The 15,416-nt window shown below is 47.4% G+C and overlaps 8 protein-coding genes across 8 annotated transcripts; 4 read left to right on the top strand and 4 right to left on the bottom strand.

Annotated features, from left to right (window-relative positions):
* Positions 1-459: 459 nt before the first annotated feature.
* KUCA_T00005554001 (uncharacterized protein) lies at positions 460-1,875 on the top strand (the record flags this gene model as incomplete). Its single annotated transcript, XM_022605908.1, has 1 exon — positions 460-1,875. The coding sequence occupies one exon, from the start codon at positions 460-462 to the stop codon at positions 1,873-1,875; it is 1,416 nt and encodes a 471-aa protein (XP_022461546.1).
* A 301-nt stretch (positions 1,876-2,176) lies between these two features.
* On the bottom strand, positions 2,177-2,773 carry KUCA_T00005553001 (uncharacterized protein; the record flags this gene model as incomplete). The annotated part of the gene is made up of 1 exon (XM_022605897.1): positions 2,177-2,773. The coding sequence occupies one exon, from the start codon at positions 2,771-2,773 to the stop codon at positions 2,177-2,179; it is 597 nt and encodes a 198-aa protein (XP_022461545.1).
* A 473-nt stretch (positions 2,774-3,246) lies between these two features.
* Positions 3,247-3,786, top strand: KUCA_T00005552001 (uncharacterized protein; the record flags this gene model as incomplete). The annotated part of the gene is made up of 1 exon (XM_022605795.1): positions 3,247-3,786. The coding sequence occupies one exon, from the start codon at positions 3,247-3,249 to the stop codon at positions 3,784-3,786; it is 540 nt and encodes a 179-aa protein (XP_022461544.1).
* A 276-nt stretch (positions 3,787-4,062) lies between these two features.
* Positions 4,063-5,127, bottom strand: KUCA_T00005551001 (uncharacterized protein; the record flags this gene model as incomplete). The annotated part of the gene is made up of 1 exon (XM_022605684.1): positions 4,063-5,127. One exon carries the CDS (start codon positions 5,125-5,127, stop codon positions 4,063-4,065), a length of 1,065 nt encoding a protein of 354 aa, XP_022461543.1.
* Positions 5,128-6,104: 977 nt separating this feature from the next.
* KUCA_T00005550001 (uncharacterized protein) lies at positions 6,105-7,276 on the top strand (the record flags this gene model as incomplete). Its single annotated transcript, XM_022605573.1, has 2 exons — positions 6,105-6,771; positions 6,888-7,276. The coding sequence occupies 2 exons, from the start codon at positions 6,105-6,107 to the stop codon at positions 7,274-7,276; spliced, it is 1,056 nt and encodes a 351-aa protein (XP_022461542.1).
* A 90-nt stretch (positions 7,277-7,366) lies between these two features.
* On the bottom strand, positions 7,367-10,666 carry KUCA_T00005549001 (uncharacterized protein; the record flags this gene model as incomplete). Its single annotated transcript, XM_022605462.1, has 1 exon — positions 7,367-10,666. The coding sequence occupies one exon, from the start codon at positions 10,664-10,666 to the stop codon at positions 7,367-7,369; it is 3,300 nt and encodes a 1,099-aa protein (XP_022461541.1).
* Positions 10,667-11,918: 1,252 nt separating this feature from the next.
* Positions 11,919-13,001, bottom strand: KUCA_T00005548001 (uncharacterized protein; the record flags this gene model as incomplete). Its single annotated transcript, XM_022605351.1, has 1 exon — positions 11,919-13,001. The coding sequence occupies one exon, from the start codon at positions 12,999-13,001 to the stop codon at positions 11,919-11,921; it is 1,083 nt and encodes a 360-aa protein (XP_022461540.1).
* A 1,204-nt stretch (positions 13,002-14,205) lies between these two features.
* KUCA_T00005547001 (uncharacterized protein) lies at positions 14,206-15,297 on the top strand (the record flags this gene model as incomplete). Its single annotated transcript, XM_022605240.1, has 1 exon — positions 14,206-15,297. The coding sequence occupies one exon, from the start codon at positions 14,206-14,208 to the stop codon at positions 15,295-15,297; it is 1,092 nt and encodes a 363-aa protein (XP_022461539.1).
* Between the last annotated feature and the right edge of the window lie 119 nt (positions 15,298-15,416).

The following is a 15,416-nucleotide window of genomic DNA, read 5'->3' as shown; positions in this document are numbered from 1 at the left end:
CTGCGCCAATGGCGCCGTAAACATTCAGATTCTGGATAAAGTTGTCGCATTTCAAAACCATGGATCTTAGAAAGATCCTTACTGGCTAGAGCCAAAACTGAGTCGGTGTACCCACCAATATGGAGTAGAGTGCGGCATCGACTGCACCAGGTCTCTAATTCCCATCATGGTAAAATAATGATGTGGATCCACTTCGATGGCGACGATGATCATTCATATAATAGCCTCAATTTAACACTGCAATGACCGCAATTTTGGTACAGAAATCCTAAACTCACCTGATACACCCTAGCTGAGTTTCCAAATCTCAGCTAACCACCCCACACTATTAGCCGGCTCGGTACCCTCTAGACTTCACACCCTCCTGAGTACCTGCATACTATCCAGCCTGGGTCGAGCGCCCATAAGTCCCAGTCTGAAAACCCATGATACCTCAAACTCAACGTCCCCAACCCTATTATGACTCCCGAGGATCTCACCGAAAATAGCCTAAGTCAGCCCGGCGCAGGCGCGGGGGAGGGGTCGTGGACTCGGACAAATAGTGCGCCTGAAGAGCCCAAGGCTATTTATCATGATCAAGAGTTCCCTCTTTACTCCCTGCAGAATTGCGGATCACGTCTTTCACAAGAGCTTTTTAGCCACAATTCGAGAGCTGTTGCACCAATTGCAATTGCCGATACTGCCGAGTCCCACATGACCTCCGAAGACTCCTCGGAAGAGCTGAGGCATCCGCGGCTGACGAACAATGCAAATTACAAGCCGCCGTTGAACTCAACCCCACAGCACGACCCAATCCTGTCCAAGATCTGCGAGAAATACAGGATTACGCCGATTCTTTATACCGCATTATTCAATGATAACCCCAACGATCGCCATTTCATACTCAATCTGGAGAAGGACCTTATTGAGTTCATCAAGGCCCCCGCCTCCGATTCGTGGAGACTGAACCCGCTGAACTCTTACTATCGGCTTTTGACCCATCAGATTGCCGAGTACTACACGTTAGGACACATTTTACTGAAAGACGCGTGTTCCATGGTGATATTCAAGAACAACACATCGATGGTGAACAATTCGAAGCCGATAGCCGCGGACGGCTTGAGCGTCCCGTCGATAGGCGGCGAATCCGAGCAAAACGCTGTCGAGAAACTAAACAGGCCGAAACTTGCAGATCTTCCGAACGAGCTGGGAGAGGCCTATTTTTCGAATAGTGGTCCTGCTGTGAAGAAGGAAGAGAAAAAGTTCAAGATCATGAGGAAAGGTTCCAATGTGGACCCTCTAGCTTCAAACGTCGACGCGCTTGCGGAAGCCCCATCGACGTCCTCTGCTGATCCCGGGTTATCGAAAGAAGAGCGATATCAGCGTGCCAGGGAGCGTATTTTTGAAAATGGCGACGAGGAAGAGGAGGAAGAAGAGGAAGACAGGGAAGAGCTCAATGGTAACGACAGCGGCTATCCAATGTACCCTTTCCAGCCGAGTTTTTATTACCCACCGCAGATCCCTCCACATACCGCTCCCGTGGGGCAGAGTAAGCAGTTTCAGTATCCACCGATGGTGCCGCCGCAATTTGCCTATTATCCAGCGGCATATTCCGGTTATGGCTACGCGTATGACACCCGGCCCAAGAGGAATGGTCGTCGTGGATCAGGACGGGGCGGAAAACCCTACTATTACTACCCACAGCCTCCGCAGACATATCCCAAGAACGGGTCGGGAGGTCCGCAGTACTACAACGGGTCTGGAGTTCTCCCGGGATACCCTGGATTGCCAGTGCATCCGGGGTCTCTGCCGCCGTACCAGGCCGATCTCGAGCGTGCGACCGAGGACATCGCAACGCTGGGGATCGATTCTGGGCAAAAACACCAAAGTCATTGAGTGTACATCGTCATTTACCGGAACGGGAGTGGACAGAAGGGAAGCGGGTGGGTTTAGGAGATGTTTGGACATTATCGAGTCAGAAATACTCAGAAATGCTTCCAGGTGCTCACAAAGTATTTCGAGAATGATCGTATATTCTCTTACTCTGTCTTTTCTAAATCGGCTTGAAAAACTCTCTAGAATGCTCATCTATGGTTCCACAACACATGTGTGTCTTTAGACTACCTATAAATGAACTATCAACGTTTATTAGTAACCTTAGCCTTAGGCTCCACCAGCCTTAAATGCCTCCAAGACCTCACCTGACGATCTGTAACGTCCATGGGAATGCCAAATGAACAGTCTTATCATCATCAATAAACTTTGACACCGCAGAGTACGAGCCTCTTGCCAACATCCCCTTGGGTGCCTCCACCTCGGGAAACTGTTTCTCGTGGAAAGGCTTGTTCACAGTGTTTGGAGGGAACGACCCGCAGGGCTCTTCCACCCTGTCCACGGTAATTCCGGCTTTCTTCACGGCCTGAAGATACTTCACTCCCGTGACAATCTCGTGCTGCACGCGGAACTTGATTTTGAGCGTATAGATGGAGCCCTCTTTGATCTTGATTTGGGGCTTCTTGCTCTCGATCTGGGCAGCTGAGTCGCGTGAAAAATCCACGATAATCGGGTCCTGACCTTCAACATCGACTACCATCTCCAAGATTACGAGCCTGCGCTTGTCTCCAGCGGCAACAGGCAAAAGTTCCGAGGTGTCGGTGGTGATACCAAGGGAGGCCTTCCATTTGGCCAGCGATTCGTCCTCCGCGTCCAACTTCGCGTACTCCTCGATTGTCTTCTTCTCCCCAACAACAAATCCAGGAGTATCCTCTGGGATCAAATCGTCTTCCTGTGACATATCGTTCTATAGCAATGGTTTCCTCGGTGGTAGGTGAGTTACGTTTATTCAGCATCTGTCAATGGAGGCACTGGAGAGCAGACGCGTATATCGCCAGGTCGTGCACACTCCGATCTTTAAAATCTGAAAAATCTCTTAACCACCGCCCAAATGGCCAAACTTAATGCTAAAAAAACCAAATTTTTTCCTAAAGGTCTAATAAACTGAAGAGATGTTTTTGAAACCACCCATTTGTTTTTCGTTTGGAAAACATTGGCGTGTTATCGGTTGTCCGTTTGTGTGCTGAAGCTCAGGCAGCGGCTTCGGTCATCGCCGGCGCTCCGATAGCAGCCTCAAAGGCATGCCATCTTAAATCTGGAAAATGGCAGCAGGAACAGTTGAGCATTCTTCTTAGTCCAGTAGCCTATACTTCCGGAATTTTTTCCTAGATATAACCAGATACAACCATTCATACGCATATTTCACAATCCTTCATGTCAAATTATATTCTACCACCAATATCAAGCATCACTTCACTGGACACCCAGGCCAAGGTACAGCTTCTCACGCATCTGTTTGAAAAATGCGAAACACTCACTTCTTATCTTGTTCCGGAGCTATTCAACCAGAATCACACCTCTTATGTGAATCTCATCGAGGCAGCCCGAAGTTTGCTTTTGAAACTATTGGAGGGGTCAGATTTCCAGCGGATCAACCGTATCATTGCGGCTCACCCTAGGTTGGGTCCCCAGAAGCAGCAGCTGTCATCGCACTCTTCGTCTGAACAAAAGTCTCTGGCAGCATCCTCTCCGGAGGAAACAGAGAAACTCGTTTCGTTGAATGAAGAATACGAGGCTGTGTTCCCCGGGCTGAGATACGTGGTGTTTGTAAATGGCCGGTCGAGGGCCAGTATCATGGAGAACATGAGGAAACGCATAGACCGTGGAGATGTTGGCCTTGAGAGGCGAGAGGCATTTGAAGCGATGTGCGATATTGCACTTGATCGGGCAAAAAAATTGGGTGCAAAGCTATAAAAAAAAGCGACAGCTGAAGCTGCTAAACTGGAGTTGTCGAAGGTGTCAGGCTTATAAAGCTCAGCCTTTGCCTGTCTATTCAAATAACAATGGTTTCAATTAAAAAATAAACAAATGAATGTAGAAAGTGATCAGAACAACAAAATGGAACCAACTGAACTAAAACGGACGAAACATAGATCAAGGTGTGTGGAAAGTTGCAGAATGACGGGCTGTGCCGATGATGAATGCCCTCTTTCTGTTTGTGCGGCAATCTCACTTTATCATGTTCTTTACTCATAGGAAGTAGTCTGGCGTCTTTCTTGTCACTGTGGGTTCGCCCGGTCTCACACTGGGGTCGTACTGTAAGAAGTTCCTCTCGTGAGACTCGTCAACCTCCATGATGGCTGCCTGGTTTCCGCATCTGTAGCAGTAGTTTGGAGCACTGAAGATGGTCACCACGAGATCCTGGTGTGACCACGAATAACCCTCCATCACAAGCTGGTGAGCTCTGGCCACCAGTGAAAGATCGTTGGTGTGGTTAAACTGCTCACTGATGTCTTGGCCAAAGGTGAAACCGGCACCTCTGGGCGAGATTCCCCATCCGCCTCTGTCATCCGGGTCTGACCACAGAAGGTCACACATAGGACCCTCGTGTGGCACTTCCTGGATTCTGTTCAGCTCTCTAACCTGGTCAATTGTTTCAATCATTGGGGACAGTCCACCGTGGAGACAGAAAATTTTGTTCTCCACGAGGGCGGTGATGGGAAAGTAATCAAACAGATCAGTAAATAGTTTCCATACGCTTGCAGAGCCGTATTTGCGGAAACACTCATCGTAGAATCCGTAAACCTGTGTTATCTGACGGGATTCGTGGTTTCCTCTCAGAATGGTGATTCTCTTAGGATACCTCACCTTCATGGCAACCAGATAACTCACAGTCTCGACAGAGTAGTAACCTCTGTCAACGTAGTCACCCATAAACAGATAGTTCGTGTCCGGACATGGACCTCCAATCTTGAACAGTTCCATCAAGTCGTGGAATTGACCGTGAATGTCACCACATATCGTGACAGGAACGTTCACTGGCTGGACGTTCTCCTCGTACTTGAGAACATCGATGGCCATGTTGCACAGTTTCTTCACTGACTCCTCACTCAAAGGCTTGCACTCGCTAAGCTGGGCGATCCATGCATCCAAGGTGTCGATGTTCGACCCAGGGGCCTCATTTGCCCGCGAATATTTCTGGTTCATCGAGAAATCAAACGATTCGGAAGAAGATGAGTTGTGGTCATCATCAACAAGACTGTCATCATGAGCCGTAACGGCGTCTTCCATCTGGACGTCTGTATCTATGTCCATTTTGTATGCACTCTTATGTGTTGTACTCACTGGTCGTGCTCTGTTGGTGCGATCACGAGACTGTTGTTTACCGGCTTGTTCAAAAAGCGGCAGGGTTTCTCAGCTCAAGTGGATCCGCGTTGTAATCACGAATTTTCGTCTCGGTAATTCAATCGGTAGTATAAATCAAGATTGAAACCTCCGGCGTATGTTTGAAGGTGGTGTGGAACTCGTTCGACAAGCTATGTGGCCAACTGGTGGATGAAGCGGACGTGTCTGGTAGACGTTTGTATGAGCCGACTCGAACAAATCAAATTTTCAAAATGCGCTGATTGAAACGGGCTCGTCAAGCTCCGTATATCTTCTGATCAATCCTTGTTGTATGGAACCTGAGAGATGATGGACAAAAAGGAGGATGAAAGGGTGTTCCGTCACTGGCCCGACTGCTTGGAGTTGAGTTGAATTTTAGTTACGTACACGACAGTAAAAGGCAGATCAAGTCACGTGAAGAAAGTGCCAGCTCAAAATGTGTGTAGAGTTTGGATTTAATGATTATTTTGGAGTATCAAATAAAGGGTTTGAGATTCTTGGATAGAAGTGAGTAGTTAGATAGTCTTGAACCGGTTTTTTTTGGTGATATAATCAAAATGCAGCTGGTCTACCGCAGGTCCTACGGCGATCTCAGGGAGCAGTCGGCAGCCGTGTCTAGCCAAAGATTCTACTGTGAATTCTTCCTTCAGCCCAAACAAACAACGCAATTGACTACAGAAATCCGCAAACTGGCAATCTGCTGCGTGGATACACTCTTCCAGTGCCACCTTCAACCTGAAATCCTGCCCCAGAGAATCAACCCCGCGTGAGAGTGCCCCTAACCTGTGATGTCATTGGGCGGCGCACTTCTTATTCTCTGAGCCGCACGTCAGCGTCTAATACCTAAACGTGTGTTTGGAGGAACAGAAAGCGCTTCTCAAATATTCCAGGTTCTGCAAAGATTTTCAATGAATGCAGAAGAAATAGAAGTGCTTGGGCCAGAGTCAGGCGACTTTGGAAATTGTGCCAGTCCGAGGCTGGACTCACCGGCAATCCACGTCTCTCCCTTCTCAAGTTCGGCCAACTCTTCAGCTAGACCTCGACTATTGCCAATAGTCTCGCAAAACGACCGAGTTGACCCTGTCTCATGGCCACTACGTAGCAGACATTGCACAACAGCAGAAGATGTTCATCAGTTTCGCAAAGAGAATTCGGGGACAAATGAAAGCTCTCCTAGTCCCATAGAAGAAGACCTAGGCGAACCCCATGAGCCGCCATATCACGTTGATCCAGAAACATTACTCAGAACTAAGTCTCTGCGATCAAGAATTATCCAGATTCAGGACTCGCGGATTTTTCCCCCCAGCGATTGGTTTCTGGCTGCCATGGAGGAAAGGCTTGTTAGATGGAGGCCGCCAGTACCGCAGGCCAATGTGGATGATGCTCTAAGAGGCCATCATCCCTATCAGATCAAAATTCCGACACAACTTCAAGGAATAATTAGTGATCACGGTGTGCCCTCGAGGAGTTTGAGCACGAGTGATTCGGAGGTGCTAAAGCGGCATCTTCAGAGAACAAACCGGATGCAAGAGGGTTCGAGTAGGCAGCTCGAAGCAAAGGCTACAGATGTCACACGTAAGAAACACGCTGTTTTTCGGTTGAGAAAGGCTTGATTTGAAATGCAAATTTTTTTTCATTCATATGCCTTTGTCCTGCCTTCACGTTTACTAACATTTTTGTGAAATTTTCAGAACTTGGTGAAATTGTTGAAATTTCAGAAAACGAGCCCAATCACAAAAACACCTCCAACTCTAGCACAATGTCAACCAACGAGTGGGTTCAAGGTCTGAACCAAGCAATGCCTCCTAACTCTTCTGACTCCTTCTTCGTTCCTCTAGAAAAGCAGAAGTTTTCAGAGTTGACTACTCTTCCACCATCAAGCATTTTCAGACCAAGCTTCCCTCTATCCAGAAGTGAGCTAGTTGAAGCCCAAGACAGTTCAGAACTTTCAGAACTTCATCCCATGAGACCAAGAACATACACTGCCTCTCCATTTGATCCCGAGACTGTGCTAGAGCAGTTTGGCAAGGACCAGCAGTATTCCCATGTCGAAGCGAGATCCTGGTACTGTTTCTGTTGATCTACTTCTATCAAATTCAATGGCTAGTCTTTTTTGTAGCCTACTTTTTATAAAACTAGAAATGAGAACAATCTAAGAATGTGCAGCTCCTTATTCCGCGGCCTCGGCAAATCTTTCACCAATGTTCGTTACCAACTTTTCAAATTCACGCTTCGACTCGGCTTCACCTCTGCTTGGTTCGAAGAACTTAGCCGAAGAAACTGCATGCTTGACATCCGAAGTAGCCTCTGCGAGTTTGGACCACTGGGCTCCTCCGGCGACAGCCTTTTGGGCCTCGTCGTAATAGCCCACGAAGGCTCTCATCATGTCGTAGGTCTTCCAGATAGGACAGAAGGCATCGTAGGTGGAGTAACCGTTTTGCTGCAAGAAGTCCTCCTTGATTAAGTTGGCAACATCCAGCGTGATCTTGTCTGCATCAGAAAGGGCAGACTTACCCACCAGTTGCACAACCTGTTCCAGCTCTTCGGCATTGGACAGGATCTCTCTGATTCTGTCTCTCAAGGCTGGGAATTCGGGGAACTCAGAGTCGTAGTACTTGTTCAAAACGTTGGTGTACTTCGAGTACGAGACTGATGTGTTAATGGATGGGAAATGCTTTCTCTGAGCCAGCTTCTTGTCAAGACCCCAGAACACCTGGGTGATACCCAAGGTGGAGGTGGTGACAGGATCCGAGAAATCACCACCTGCTGGTGAAACAGCAGCAACAATGGACACAGATCCGATTCTGTCTGGGGAACCTAGGGCAACAGCCTTACCAGCTCTTTCGTAGAAAGAGGCGAGCTTGGCACCCAAGTAGGCAGGGAAACCTTGATCAGCAGGCATTTCACCCAGACGACCAGAGATTTCTCTCAAGGCCTCGGCCCATCTAGAAGACGAGTCTGCAATCATGGAAACATTCTTACCCTGATCTCTGAAGTACTCTGCAAGAGTGATACCGGTGTAGATAGAGGCCTCTCTGGCGGCGACAGGCATGTTGGAGGTGTTGGCGACCAAGGTGGTACGCTTCATGATTGGCTCCTTGGTTCCAGAAATCTCGGTGAAAAGCTCTGGGAACTCCATAAGGACTTCTGCCATTTCATTTCCACGTTCTCCACAGTTGTGCACAAGAGCCAGAGAAGACAGCAAGTACTCCTTATCGGAAGAATCTGGAAGAGTGACACCGTAGTAGTCGGCCTCTGGCTTCTCCTCAAGGGTGAAGTAGAAAGGAACGGCCTCTCTGGTGAACTCCTTGAATTCAGCTCTCTTTCTATCAAGAGAACAGTTTCTGAGAACACCCAAAAGTGCTGGACCACTCAAGAAAACGCGGTAGTTCAAACGATGGTTTACACCCGATTTGTCGATATGGGCCTTCTCAACTGTGACAGAAACTCTGATACCCAGCGAACGAGCGAGTCTAACAAGACCCTCCGAAACACCACTGTAGATAGTAGTAACTGTGGCAGAGTAAGAGTCGTTGTCAGTTTTAACATACCCATCGGAGTCAATCAGACCAGCAATGAAATGTTCTCTGACAGAAATGTCATCGTTGGACAAGTGAGTTGGAACGTGTTTAGAGTAGTGGACTTCAACACTGTCACCATTGTCATGTTCAGAGACTTTTCTAACACCGAATGATTTGACAACATCCCAGAAAACATTTCCTACATTCAACTTTGGACGCAGAACACTGTCACCAGACTGTCTGATAGGACGCAACATGACAGATAGGTCACCACGTTCATCCCAAGAATGCTCCGAAACTGCAGACCCAGAAGATGAGGGTCTTGAATCCTCAGAAGCTTCGATCTCCTCAATGAGGTCCTGTTCGGTTGGGTCACCTGGAAGATCACCTTCGTAAACTAAAGCTCCATCCTCAGCAATTGCAGCCTCAGTCAATTTAGAAGCCTCAACTTCCTCAGCCTCGTTGGTCTTGTAGTAACGGTGGTGGTGTTCGGCAGTGGAAGCAACCAATCCGAATTCCTCACCGAAAGCATTGATACGCTCGGAGTACTGAGTGTCCAATGGATCAAGAGAAAACATTGAGCGAGTCATGTAACCGTCACCAACCCAGGAACCGAGGAGGTAAGCCATTTGTGGAGCCAGATCTTTGGAAAAACCGTAGCTTTCGAGAGTCTTACCCAACTTTCCAGTTTCAAGATGAACTGGGTTAATCAATTGGTAGGAGGACTTCTTGACAAAGTATCCGAGATTCTTGTAGTCTTTAGCCTCAATAGTCCAGTCAATTGGTTCGGTACTGATATCAGAGGCGTAAAGCTCAGCCTTTCTCAAGGCACCGGCTGCACCACCATGAATATCATGTTGATAAGTCCTTGTTTTCTTCTTAACAATTTCCCCGACAGCAGTAGCCACCTTTTCGAAATAAGTAACACTGGTGTACATCTTACCTCTGAGCTGGTGAGTGGTCAGGTTAACGTGTTGAGGAGTACGAAGAACCAGCTTGTGATGGTCAGAGCACACGTAGTTCATCAATCCCTCAGCATCGTCTGCCGATTGGTGTTGGGTAGTGTGACGGACTTCGTACATCGTAGCCTTTCCTCTTGGAAGAGCAATAACAGATCTTGGAGTACCGTCTTTACCCATGACTTCTTCACCAATTGCAATTCTCTCGACTGGCTTGTCGGTACCATCTGCCATCAGCACCTTGGTTCCCTTGGCAAAACATCCAACGTAGATGATAACATCAGAGTTAGAATATTTTGACAACGATTGCGAAATGACAGTTTTTCCACAGCCGAAAGCACCTGGAATACATGTAGTACCACCCTGAACAACAGGGAACAGGGCATCCAACACTCTTTGGCCTGTAAGCAACGGATAGTCCGCCGACAATTTTTCGGCGACAGGTCTAGGAACACGCACCGGCCAGGTATGCATCATGGAGTAGGAGTATGACTTGCCCTCGAACTCAACCTCCAGAATTGGAGTGTCGACAGAGTAGGAACCTGCCTCGGCAATGGATGTGATGGTACCTCTGGCTCTTGGAGGAAGGAGGATCTTGTGGTCGGAAAGTAAAGAGTTCTCAAACACGTTACCAAAGATATCTCCCGAGGTGATATGGTCACCAACACTCAGATTACCAGGCTTGAAGTCGTACTGGACGGTTCTGGATAGAGCTGGAGCATCAATACCTCTTGGGATATAGATAGACTGAGACATCTCCTTAATGGCCTTCAAAGGTCTCTGAATACCATCGTAAATGGTTTCCATCAAACCCGGTCCCAATTCGACAGAAAGAGGCTTACCAGTTCTGAGCACTGGATCACCAACAGTGACACCAGCAGTCTCTTCATAAACTTGGATAGTCGCCTTGTCACCATCAATTCTGATGACCTCACCAACCAAGGTATCGTGTCCAACCTTAACCAGCTCGTACATGGCACAACCAATCATATTTTCGGCTACGACCACCGGACCAGAGACCGAGTAGATCTGGCCATATTGCGATTCTTCAGCGTCGAGACTGAGCTTCTTCAGCTCCTTACGAGCATTCTCAAGAGCACCAGCCTAGAATTGGGTTAGTAACATATCTAATTGGCCAATTGGGTTTCAGAAGGGAGAAAATTCTGGCGCAACAGCCCAAGGAGCACTAGAACGTCTTCGTTGCATCCAGAAAGGGGCTAAGAGTACACCTGGAATTTCCGCCAGTGTAAAATACATACCATGTTTGTATCTCTGCACTATTAAGCTAGACAATCAGAGAGATGAAACGTGCAGCAGTTTTCTCGATTCAAGTCTGATTGACGTCCAAAGATTAGAAAGCTGACTGCTCTTGCTCGAGGACCCCGATCCTTCCTTAGGTGGCTGCTTTGGAGGTCATCTGTCATTCCGTGCCGGGTCGGCGATAATCGGTAAGTACACGATATTGGGGAAACCTGTCGCCGGGTCGGTAACCAGTCGACGAGAACGATTGAAAGGTGCACTGGACGGGCGAACAATTTATGTGGGTGGGGATTGCCGGAGTTAATGAAAGGGCGACATCCGTTTACCGCTACAGAATCATATTTTTTTCAAGGAATGATTGCAAGCAATGCATTCACTGTCCTAAGCGGACGCTTTTTAACGTTATTAAGGTGATAAGAACATAGACCGTTCACGTGAAACAAATGAACTCAAAAGTAGCACAACCACTTAGTAAACCAACAACCTTTTGCGGCTTCATGATAATCACAACGCATTCACCTAGCAACTGGCTCTCAAGCCTCATATATCAAACAGGAGCATCAATGCCCTTCGAAAAACCAAATTTGGAAAACGCATGTTAGGCAATGACACGTATGAGAATAGAAAGACAATTGAGCAGAAGGTGAGGAGCCATGATGCTCAGAAAACCAATCACTGGTGTTCTAGGCAGTCACACTACAGACGAGATTCGAATTGAAACCGTCCGCTTATTTTGATCTAGCTCTCACCTTCCGCCGCTTTCTCTTGAGTCTTCTGACTCTCTTCTTTCTCCATTTAGCTCTCATGATGAGTGTTTCAATAAAGTTAAGAAAAGAAGAGAAGAAAGGAGGAAGAAAGAGAGAAGAGGGGGAAGAGCGAAGAAGAGGACGTCGACGATGACTGCCATTTGCTGTCGGGTCAGCCACCCTTCTCTCTAGAAGGGCCCATCACTTCATAAAACACGTGGCTTTATCAAGGGTTACTAACCCTCGTGCGGCTTAGTCTTCTTAAGCTTGCCAACTTCCTGGTGCAAGGCAGTAAGCAACGCCGCATTGAGCTCGGGAGCACCAAATTTGGCAGCAATGGACTCAATAGTGTCCTCAGCAAGAACAACGGTTGAGGCGGAGTCCGTGGAGGTCACGGCAGGCTCAACATAGGTCTGCACATTGGCTTTGGTCAGCTCGTCCTTGGTGTTCAAGTACAGATCAGAAAGACCTTCCACCTCTATAAATTCCAAATGGACTCCGGTGGTGGAAGGCGGAAGTCCAATTAGGTAGCTGAGGTATCTTGCGCCCCTCAGGGCCGTGAAGTGACACCAAGCTCTGTATGCAACGTAAAATCCAGGCACATTGGGCACTACAGGAAGCAATGCAACCGGCAGAGTAAACGGCAAAAGCACAAGCGAATACAGTAGGTATTTCTTATGATGACTCTCGCCCAGAATTGCATTCTGCTTCAGTTGTTCCGTTAGCTTTGACTGCGTTACCATCCCCTTCGGATAGAACAGAGGGATCTTCTCCAGCTGATCCGAGGATATGGAGTGTAGATCCACAACGGAAGGTTTCACCGTGAGATCACTTGTACTTCCCAAAATGTTCACACCATCTTCATTCGATTTGAGCTCGCGAACAATCGAGTTCTGGGATGGAATCGAACGCAATGATCCCTCGTCCCACGGAATTCTGTCCAGCATCCTCTTAACAAAGCCCACAATTGCAACATTGATCTTGTTGTCCGAATCCTCCATTTTCTTCCAGGCCTTTGCTGCCCAACTTGCCGCTTTCACATCTAACGGCTCCTTGCCTGCCGGCAATGCTTTCTTGGTGTGCTTGCAGTAAACGTAGCTCTTGGTGGATGTCAATGGTATCGCCACAAGATATATGGGCAAGTCCTTAATATTGCTGTATTTTGCCACCGAAGATCCAAATCTGTGCTGTTGGTTGTTGTAGAGACATCCATGCTGGCTAAGGCCTAGCTGGTGATAGTGTATGGCAGATGGCAACCTTGCCACACGTCTGGCCGAAACAGCCACCACGCCTAACTTCGGTATGCTGGATATGTTCATCTGATCAATTGTCTAGAAAATGCAACTTTGTCTGTAAAAACTCTTGGAAAAATCGGTTGGAAGGTAGCAAAGTTTGAGATCTGGCTTCCATGCTGTTTAGTATGGTGGCCTCTCTTGCGTGTCACGCCTCCAATCTCAAGGCTGAGTCGGTGCACGCACTCCGCTATCTAATCGTTATAGTTGGTCTGTCTGGGTCCAAACGAAGACTAAAGAAGAGATTGTAAGGTATCGCGTTGAATGGGAGTTGACAGTGGTTTGTTTTTCCCGAAAGCTTCGGAATACGTGACTTTTGGACTTGAACAGGAAGCATTCAGTGAAGGTCATGGGTGGAGTGAAATTTGAGGGTGAAACAAATGGCGGACCTGCAGTCCTGGTGGTGTTCGAGGTTTCCATTATATAGCTCAGGGAAGTTTCTTATCAAACTTTACAAACCAGATTTCCGGGTCCAAAAAGGTTCGTCCAAACGAGCAGGTAGACTTTCATTAGAAGAGCATTCGTGGGATCTCTTGATGGTGCGGCTCATGCGAAAAGGAATGCCTGCTACTCATTCACAGCTTGAAGGTTCTATATCTCTGACTTGACCCTTAGACTTTCTTATATGCCTATCTTCCTCCTAGGAACTTTTGTTTCTCATGGCCGAATGTCAATCTGGCTTTTGGTAATCACTGCGAATGAGCACTCCTTATAAAGCCCTGATGTACTGCTCTGATGGCCATACCTTGCTTCCCGTATGCCTTGAGTCAATCAAGTTAAACTCTTCTCAATTACTTTTCTGTAGTAGGTCCTTTCTCCGAAAAATGGGTATTTCCATATTTCTGTTTAGGATTGAATTCAAGCCTTCAAAGATAATGCTGATGGATGACGTAAACATGCGGCGTATCTTTGGTTATCACACAGAAAAGAACGCACAATGATTCCGCCAGTTACTGTAAGAACCACAAATAAAGCAAATCTACTCCATAAAAGCTCCTCATAAAGACACTTAGACAAGCGATCAACCCAAATATTTCATCCGCAAATACCATTACCCGGATTGCCAGATCTCGTTTCATCTTCTCTCGCTTGCACCGATTACCCGCTACCAATTGGCAGAATTAGAGTCGAAGAGCCTCACGCATTGAGGCCGCTCCCATACTCAAACAAACTCTCGAAGTATCTCCATCCAACGCCTCTGTTTCATCTCTTTAGAGGTTTCTTCGCATAGATGCTTACACATTCCAGTGTGCCATCCAGTTCAGAACCGCCATCCGAGACCGCGGGAGCGACGGTATCCGCACAGCCTGGAAGCGCCCAATCAGATGGAACAAGACTGTCTGAAGCTCCACACGAGTTCGGTTCTAAAGTGATGAGCGACCATAAACCACAGTATCGACAAGTTTTACAGCCTGTACCGATGTATGTGCTGGACAGGTTGAGCAAACCGCATTTTAAGGATGGAGAGCAAGCTGAGAGCAACGAAGATCCGTTCGTGGAAAGCATGAAGGGAGACTGGAGACAATTATTAAGCACCATCAACGAGAGGCAGGCATACTCGGGAGACTTGGTGACACATGAAGACACTTTCCCGTATGAAATACCGAATTTGGAAGAGAAATGGGGTGGGGACAGACGGTTGATGCGGGCTTTAAATAGTGATGTGGAGTCGGAATACGGAGAAGAGGAAGAGAATTCCAAGCGGAAAAGAGGCTATGTGTTCACAAGAATATTTGATCTTCGTTCAAAAGCGCGATACTGGATGTCGCCAGAGAAGCGGAAAGATTGGAAGCCAGCGCTGTTCCAAATACTGTTGACGAACTCGTTTGTGCCGTTGTTGCTACGGCAGTTCACATTTGCCCTATCGGTCATTGCACTGGGTTTGGCTGGAAGAATTGAATATTCCACCCGGAACTTTGATGTTCCGCAGCAACCCAGTTCTATTATGGTGCTGTGCGTCCAATCATGTGCAATTATCTACCTGTGCTACATCTCATATGACGAGTTCACCAGTCAGCCTCTGGGACTGAGAGACCCCACCGCGAAAATCAGACTCATTCTGCTGGACCTCCTGTTTATCATATTTTCCTCTGCGAATCTGGCATTGGCGTTCAACACACTTTACGACAACAGATGGGTGTGTGAAGTAGGCACCGCAGCATCAACCGAAACCACTTCAATGTCTGTTTGCGACAGACAAAGGACTTTGGCGGCGTTTCTATTCATCATACTTTGCATGTGGGTGCTTGTTTTTACTGTGAGCATCTTCCGTGTGGTTCAAATCTTTTCGAAAAATCACGTCAGGCCCGGCAGGTTGAAGTGAGCAGAAAAAGCAAGACATTATGACGAATAATGACAAACCGAAATGGACAACACTCAACCAAAATAGAGTTGAATAAGACTATCTGATAATTGCAATTATGATTCAAAACAAATATATAT

This window comes from Kuraishia capsulata, genomic scaffold, assembly GCF_000576695.1.
Source record: "Kuraishia capsulata CBS 1993 genomic scaffold, Kuraishia_capsulata_scaffold_7, whole genome shotgun sequence".
Classification (NCBI taxonomy): Eukaryota; Fungi; Ascomycota; class Pichiomycetes; order Pichiales; family Pichiaceae; genus Kuraishia; species Kuraishia capsulata.
Note: the sequence above shows the minus strand (reverse complement) of the source record. Positions and strands in the feature narration are given on the sequence as shown.